We start from the raw sequence: 8986 nt of genomic DNA on the forward strand, positions 1-8986 counted from the left end.
GTGCTGACAACACAGTGGACAGTGACAGGGATGGCAGAGTATGGAGCCTCTAGTGGGAGAGGAAGGCTGTCTACCTGACGAGTTTGTAATCATGCTCAGATGCCGAGCAGCTCAGAAGGTGGTTGACTGTGACCAGTAATAGTCATGTATATAGAGATTAGAAATGCATGTGAAAACATCTCAATGTCAATAGGCTTGGAATGAATTTTTCTGTATGAATCTGTGTGCTTTGATATTTTTATAAAAAAAATAACAAATAATACATTATTTAAAAGAGTTTAAACATAAAATTACCATACAACCCAGCTACTATATGCCTAGAAAGGCACTGAAGAGAAGTGAAAACATATATCCATATGGAAATACATACACAAGATAATTCACGGACATTAGTCATAATAATCAAAAGTGGTTGATATTTTTATAAAAAAAATAACAAATAATACATTATTTAAAAGAGTTTAAACATAAAATTACCATACAACCCAGCTACTATATGCCTAGAAAGGCACTGAAGAGAAGTGAAAACATATATCCATATGGAAATACATACACAAGATAATTCACGGACATTAGTCATAATAATCAAAAGTGGAAACAGCTGTGATATGTGACACATACCTGGCATCTCAGCATTTAGGATAGTTGGCTCCCAACTTGGAGGCTAATCTGGGCTACATAGCAAGTTGAAGGCCAGCCTGAGATATACAAGAAGCTGTCTCAAAAAACCAAATGCTTAGTGTTAGAGCACTTGTCTACCATGCATAAGGCCTTGGGTTCAAACTCAAGCACCACCAACAGGGAAAAAAATTGAAATAAACCAAATACTTATCAACTAATGAATGAATACAGAAAATGTGGTGCAGGAACACAACACAGTATTTTTTCTTTAATTTTATGTGTATGTGTGTATTGCCTGCATGTAGGTAAATGCACCCATGTCATGCAATGCCCATGGAAGACAGAAGAGGCTGTTGTCGGATCCCCTGGAACTGGAGTTACAGACAGCTGTTAGCTGCCATGTGGGTTCTGGGAACTGAACCCGGGTCTTCTGCAAGAACAGTCAGTGGTCTTAACTACTGAGCCATCTCTCCAGCCCTACAACACAGTATTATTAAGTGTGGTGGGTAAAGGTCTTCAAGGATATGCACACCCTTGTCCCTAGAAACTATGAATATGCCATGTATTTTATGTGGCAAAGTGGACTCAGCACTGTGATTAAAGTTAGGGACTTTGAAAGAGAAATTATCCTACATTATCCAAGTAGATCCAATCTAATCAAATACGTTCCAGCTGTAAAAAACCAAAGAAATGGCAATGTTCATTGCTGGCTTGAAAATGGAAAGAGACCATGAGTTTCCCTCTTTCTATGAGCAACCTAAAGAAGTTGGATAGGGAGTCAGGTGCATCCCAGTAGGATATGCTAAACAGACAGAGGCAGGATCACACGAAGTTGGGTAAGGAAAGGAAACAGAATCTTTCCAAAACCTCCAGAAATCAATGTAACCTGACCAACACCTTGATTTTAGCCCAGAGAGAGGTACTGCACTTTGATCTTCATTTTTTTTGCATGGTTGAATAATACTCAGTGGTGTATACAAAAACTTTGTTCATCCATTCATCTATTTGTTGATGGATTCTTGGTTGTTTCCAACTCTTGGCTATCAAAATTAGACAATACACTTGTGTTGCTTTAAGTCAATAAATCTGTGGTGATATATTACCAGAGGGAGAGAAAACTGGTATTTTGACAATAAGAAAATTAATTAACTATTCAAAGATGCTGTAACATGAGTAAACCTTAAAAAACATTACACTAAGGAAAAATAGTTAAACATGTTGTTTGAAGCTGTTTATATGAAATGTGGAGACAAAATATATTAACTATGTCAAATCTGGAAGAGTTTGGACAAAAAGAGGGAGTAATAGCTAATGTGCAAGAAGTTTCTTTTTGAGTATGAAAATGTTTACAACTGACTGTGGTAACAACTGCACAACTCTATTGAACTGTAATAAATGTATTATAAGATAGGTAAATTATACTCAAATAAAGCTTTTATTTAAAAAACAGAAAAGGGGTCAAGACATAGCTCCATTGTAGAACTCTTGCCTAGAATGCATGAAGCTCCATGATTAAACCCCAGCCCGACAACCTAATGTTGCTGAGGACATGGCTTCATTGGTGGAGTGCTCACCTGACATATGGGAGACCCTGCAGTCAATCCCCAGTATAGGAGTCGGTGAAAAGAGTAGTAAAAATGAAAGCCTATGTGTTCTCCCTCAAGTGTCCAGAATTCTTAATTTGAAAGGTGGATGATTATGGCAATTACAGAAATGTAGGGCTAAAAAAAAGCAGGGAACCGACTAAAATAAAATGAAAAAAAAAAAAAAAAGCAGGGAACACACACCTTTAATCCAAGCACTTGGGAGGCAGAGGCAGGCTGATCACTGAGTTCAAGGCCAGCCTGGTCTACATAGTGAGTTCCAAGACAGCTGAGGCTACAGGGAGACCCTGTCTCCAAAAGACCAAAAAAAAAAAAAAAAGGAGGGAAAAAAAAACCAAAAACCTGTATGCAGAATTAAAAATTCAAAAGTAAGTGGGCTTTATACATTTAAAAAATTCGGGGCTGGAGATGGCTCATTGGTTAAAAGCACTGGCTGCTCTTGCAGAACACCTAGATTCAATTCCCAGCACCCACATGCCAGCTAGCAAGCATCCATAATTCCAGTTTCAGAGGATCCAGTGCCCTCTTCTGACCTCCATGGGCATTACACGAAATGGGTGCACCTACCTACATGCAGACAAGACACTCATACACATAATTTTTTTTTTTTTTTGAGACAGGGTCTCCCTGTAGCCCCAGCTGTCCTGGAACTCGCTATGTTGACCAGGCTGCCCTCGAACTCAGAGATCCACCTGCCTCTGCCTCCCAAGAGCAGGAATAAAGGCATGTGCCACCACGGCCGGCCAAAATAATTTTTTAAAAAATCCATTAAAAACCAGGGAAAAGATTTTAAGTTCTAAGACAAGAATGTAGTCCAGTGGTATGTTTGCCCAACATGACAGACACTTTGGGTTGGATACCAGGTATGGTGGTACACACCTTTAATCCCAGCACTGGGAGGCAGAGGCAGGCAGTTCTCTGTGAATGTGAGGCCAGCCTGGTGGAATATAGTTAAGTTCCAGGCCAGCCAGGGCTATCATGAGACCCTGTCTCCACACACAGACACAAAATAAATAATGTAACAATTTTTTTTTTTTTTTTTTTTTTTTTTGGTGAAGGGAAGAGTTTGAGAGAGTCTCTCACTATATAGCCTTGACTAGCCTGGAACTCACTCTATAGACCAGGGTGGCATCAAACTCAGAGATCCACCTGCCACTGCCTCCAGCATGCTATTAAAGGCAGTGCCACCATGCCTTGCTGATGTAATAATTTTTAAAAAAGAATAAAGTTCTGATATATGGCACAAACATGGATGAACCTTGAAAATACTATAAGTGAAATAAGTCAGACCCTGAATGGCAAATATATCATTCCACTTTGTTACAGTATCTACAGTAGTGAAATTCATAGAAAGTGAAATAGTGGTTAGCCAAAGGCTAAGTCAAAGTATGAAGACCATACTGTTCAATGAGTACAGAGTTTAGGCTACGGGTTACAAATGAATAAGTACAAAGTTCCTGCTTGGGCTGATGAAAAAGCTTTGGTGACAGTGATAATGGCTGCACAACAGTGTGAAAATGATCAATGCCACTTAATTGTACATTTTAGAATGGTAAATTGGAGGCTGGAGGGATGGCTAAGTGGTTAAGAGCTCATACTGCTCTTTCAGAGGGCCCAAGTTTGCTTCCCTGCACCCATGTCAGGCAGCTCACAACTGCCTACAACTTTAGCTCTAGGAGATCCAACACCTGCTTCCGTTCCCCATAGGGATCTGCACTCACATGGCAAATACATATGAATAAAAAAAAATTTTTTTAAACGGGAAAATGGCAAAAATCAAGCCTAATACCTCACACTTATAATCCTGGTATTCAGGAGGCAGAGACTCAAAGCTCAAAGACACTTGGGGGCAGCTTAAGCAATATAAGTTCCAGGCCAGCCTGGGCTACAGAAATTTTAGTCTCAAACAATAAAAATAAAAATAGAATAAACATCCTCCCTGAAGACTAGCTCTCGTGGTATCAAAGGATACTATGCAAGCTGCCAAGGGAGAAAACCAATCAATGGTCTTAGGTAGCAGTAAAGCCTAATAAAACGACTGGTCCAGCAAACTATCACTACTGCTGCAGTAGTGGCACTTTTATCTTGGGGGTAATCAACAGCTATCTAATTGGAATTAAGGCCCACTCAGGTAACTCATGCGTGGTACTGTAAACAGTCAAATACACATGGCTAGAGAGGTCACAGATCCTAGAGAAAAACTTACTTTTGCCACATCCTTAGACCAACATAATTTCTTACTGTATTTGAAATATGCATCCTCATATTTACAGACAAGTGTTCCTCTCACCACTCATCAAAAAAGCTTCTTTTTGCAACAGATGAAGGCTAATATAGAGTTCCACAACTAGTCAAGCACAGAGAATAAGGGTCTGTAAGACACTCAGTCCTAAGCGACACATCCTCAATGCAACCTATACATATAAGATGAATGCATCTTTCAAATCTCACCAGTGAGGTTTCCTTATACAGCAGATGGTGATTAACACAGAAACCCAATGTGCAAAGAACAAGAGGCTGCAGAGTGCTCCTCCCTGAATAGGACACTTATATCAAACTACTGCTTCCCAAGGCTCAAGGATCATTGTGGAAAAGGAAGCAGAAAGATTGTAAAAGCCAGAGGTGGATGACCATAAGGAAACAGTTTTCCAGACAGCTGATCGGTTAACTCATATGAACACACAACAGTGGTGAGAGCATTCACAAGTCCCATGTAAGTTCAAATCAGACAAAATCCCAGCATAGATATGGGGAACTGGGTAAGAAACCCCAACCCTAAAATAAGGAACTTCTGGCAACTGATGACTGCTAGGAGGCGGAAAGACAGTCTCTTTCAAGGACAGGACTCCTGGTAGGTTAACCAGGTTCCAGTGGATGGACCCACCCCATGCTGAGGGACATGTGGAGACACAAATCAGAATCTACAGGCCGTATTGTATATATAGTAGAGTACACTGAATAGGACATGGGCTTGGGGGGGGGTGCAAATAGGGGAGAGGATCTAAATACCATCAAATTATATTGTATGAAAATTGCAAAAATTCAATAAAATTTTTTAAATAGGATAAACATTTTAAAAGACAGCAAATTTTATTGTATGTTTAACCACAATAAGAGAATAGATCAGAAAGTGATAGAGCAGCGAAAAGCCTTTATGTACCTTCTATATGCTTTTATATCTTCTATGTATAGAAGACTTTCCTTCTTAGAACTAAAACAAAAATAATCCTTTTCCTTAAAAAGCACATATTAAGGCTACTTCCAGTACTTCCTTTTTAGATAAAAAGTAGTAAGTCTCAAAGCCTCACCCTCTCAATCTTCCTGCTTCAATGTCCCACATGATGAGATGACAGGATATATTATGACTCCTGACCCAGTATTTACTCTACAGAAAAAAATAATAAGTAAATGCCTGGAGGCTGAGGATATAGCTCAGTTGAAATCACTTGCCTCCAGGTGCAAGGCCCGGCAATGCAAGTAAGATGAAGAACACAGTACAAATCTGGAATAATGATACAAATCATTGTTTAAGTACTTTTCTCTTTAAACCACTTTAAAGTTTTCACTCACTGACACAATAACTTGAAAGAGCAATGATTAGAATTTGTTTTTTACTTTTAGAATTCTTTTTGAGTCTCTACCCATCTCCTTTCAAAAGATTTTTATTTACTGTTAAAAAAGAGAAATCATTTCTAAGAATTGTGGAAGACTTGTCAAAAGATACTGAAAGTTCTGATAATCAGCAAGGTTTTATTTTGTGTTGTCATTTTTGCTTTTCTTTGTTTTTGAGAGGGTATCACTCTGTAGACCAGACTAGCCTAGAACTCACTATGTAACCCAAGGTAGCCTTGAACTTATGGCAATCCTCCTGCCTCAGCCTCCCAAGTACTGAGATTACACATGAGCCACCATACCCAGTTTTTTTTCTTTTCTTTGGTCTTTTTGAGACAGGGTCTCCCTGTAGCCACTGCTGACTTGGATTCACTATGAAAACCAAGCTGGCCTCGAACTCATAGAGATCACCTGCCTCTGCCTCCTGCGTGTTGGGATTAAATGTGTGGGCCACCACGCCCAGCCATCATACCCAGTTTTGACCAAAGCATTTTTTAATTTTTTTTTAATTTTATATGTACGAGTGTTCTCCCTGCATGTAAGTGCAAATGTCCATGAAACCAGAAGTGACCATCAGATCCCCTGTAACTGGAGCTACAGGTGTTGCCAGCCACCATGTGGTGCTGGGAATCAAACCCAGGTCCTCTGCAAGAGCAGACAGTGATTTTAACTGTTAAGTCAACTCTCCAGCCCTTTTTAGGCATTTAAAAAAAAATACATGCCTCTCATATCACAATTGCCTTCTTTTTTTTACCTCAAATAATTTTATATCTGGACTCATCTCCATAACCTCTTCACTCAGACTTGAACTGCTTCTTCCTGGAGGTATGAATTTTGGTTTTTTAAAGGAAGTCCCTTGCACCTGACTCGGTGCTGCAGATCGTCTCATCTTCAGCAATACTAACCTGAAAAATACCCAAAACAGAAGTCATCCATGAGCATGATCAAATCACCTCCAAAGACACAAACCAGAATACATTTTAGAAGAGAATGAGCCTTAGAAAACATGGAATTGGGGAGCTGGCTCAGTGGATGAAGTACTTGCTATGAAAACATGAGGCCCTGAGTTCGGATCCCCAACACCCACATAAAAATCAAGGCAACAGCATTGCCATGCCAGCATGTGCCAGTAACTCCAGCACCTGAAGACAAGACAGGCAGATAGATCCCAGTGCCAACTACTCAGCAAGTCTAGCCAAAACAGCAAGCTCCAGATTCAGTGGAAGACCATGTCTCAACAAAAAAATGTACAGAAGTAATTGAGAAACACATCTCAACATCAGCTTCTAGCCTCTATACATGCCCAAACAGGCAAGCACACCACACACATACAGTCATACCCCACACATACAGTCATACCCACACGTGTGCATGCACATGCCAAAAAAAGAAAACAGGGCCAGGCAGAGGCAGAGGCAGGCGGATCTCTGTGAGTTCGAGGCCAGCCTGGTCTCCATGGCGAATCCAGGCCAGCTAGGGCTACAGGGAGACCGTGTCTCAAAAAGACCAAAAAAAAAAGAAAACAATTCCAACAGCTAAGAAGATTTTGTTTCTCATTAAGGAATTTAAGGTTCAGATTGAACAGTGTAAACGAGCATCTGTCATGTTAATTTTGGTAATACTATAATCATATCATCTCTAATTTAAATGTAAAAATCTAAGAAAACAATTATGCAAATACACATACAAGCATGTTGCTTTTATTATTCCCATTAATCAATAAAACATATGATGATAATGTTGGGAATAAATTTTCTGGGAATGCCTGTTACAAATTGAACTTTTGCATAACCTTATAAACAAGTTAATTATAGGCTTTGAGATCATTTAACACTATGAATTCAGTCTGTTTCCCTACTGTGTAATCAGTTTCTTAAAATTTAAGTAGCCTTTAAGAAAACAATGTAAACAATCTTGGGAGGCCTTCGACTCCCTGTATAATCAACTTTTATAAGCTAAACTGAATGCATAGCTTTAATACTAAACTATGTTCTTCCTTTCTCCCTTGTGATCCGTCCTTGCCCCTGACCCAAAATAATTAAAAATATACAACTGTATTTTAGAATATAAATTCACAATTCTATGTCTACTATAATTTTGAGTATTATTTACTGACAAAACTATACTACCTAGCTTCAACAATATTGTGAATTTTTTTAAAAGATTAACTTCCTAAAAATTCAGTTTTAGAAAGACTAGAAAAATACACCCTGATATTAGCACTGGTGTTAGAATAAGGAGCAAATTTAATTTTCTTCTGAGTTCTTTTCTGTACATTTGAAATCACAATGAAAATATAGTCTTTATAATAAAGTGCCACTGGTTAAATTTACCCTATTTTATCTAAAATGCCACCAATTATCAGAGATACCATTATTTTATGTATTTATGAAAAAAAGAATCAGTCCATCACTGATAGACATTTCTCCAACTTCAGCAATGTTATGATGACACCAATGACATAATTAAGGAATCTAAGTGGAGGTCACCCTGTGGTTTCTTATTCAAAAACAAAATAGATCTCTAGTAGCAGTCTTTAAATTATGAAACAGATGGTTTGTTTACGCCAAAGTAAACTACAGAAATCAGTTCATTTCACCCAAAATACTTTGGTACTATTACTGGCTTTTTGTTTTGAGATATGGGCTCTTTAAATGTAACTCAGGCTGGCTTTTATTTATTAATTTTTATTTTATGTGTATGAGTGTATTGCCTGCATGTATTTTAGTGTACCTGTATCATGCAATACCCATAGAGGTCAGAAGAGGGCTTCAGATCCGCTGGACCTGGAGTTACAGATGGTTGTCAGTGACCAAGTCGGTGCTGGGAACCCAACTCAGGTCCTCTGCAAGAGCTTGGCTCTTAACTGCTGAGTCATCTCTCCAGTCAAGCTTTCTTTTTTTTTTTTTTTTTTTGGTTTTTTTGAGCTAGGGTCCCCCTTTACCCCCCGCTGCCCTGAAACTCACTAAGTAGACCAGGCTGGCCTTGAACTCACAGAGATCCACCTGCTTCTGCCTCCCGAGTGCTAGGATCAAAGGTGTATGCCACCATGCCCGGCTTTCCTGCCAAGCTTTTTTAAAAATCAGCTTCCATTTTTCTCAATGCCTAGCTAGTCACGAAAACCAGAGGGAACCATATTATTCCTACAA

At 39.0% G+C, this 8986-nt stretch overlaps 1 protein-coding gene across 2 annotated transcripts in view; it reads right to left on the reverse strand.

Moving 5' to 3' along the window:
• The window catches only part of Rad54b (RAD54 homolog B), a 110666-nt gene that overhangs the window by 99107 nt on the left and 2573 nt on the right, over nt 1-8986 (reverse strand). For both annotated transcript variants that reach the window (XM_029570817.1, XM_008847835.2), the window contains exon 2: nt 6592-6742. In XM_029570817.1, the coding sequence (XP_029426677.1) occupies nt 6592-6726 (135 nt within the window). In that variant the 5' untranslated portion in view covers nt 6727-6742. The remainder of the gene's footprint in view (nt 1-6591; nt 6743-8986) is intronic.

This window comes from Nannospalax galili, unplaced genomic scaffold, assembly GCF_000622305.1.
Source record: "Nannospalax galili isolate Female #2095 unplaced genomic scaffold, S.galili_v1.0 scaffold183, whole genome shotgun sequence".
NCBI classification, from domain to species: Eukaryota; Metazoa; Chordata; class Mammalia; order Rodentia; family Spalacidae; genus Nannospalax; species Nannospalax galili.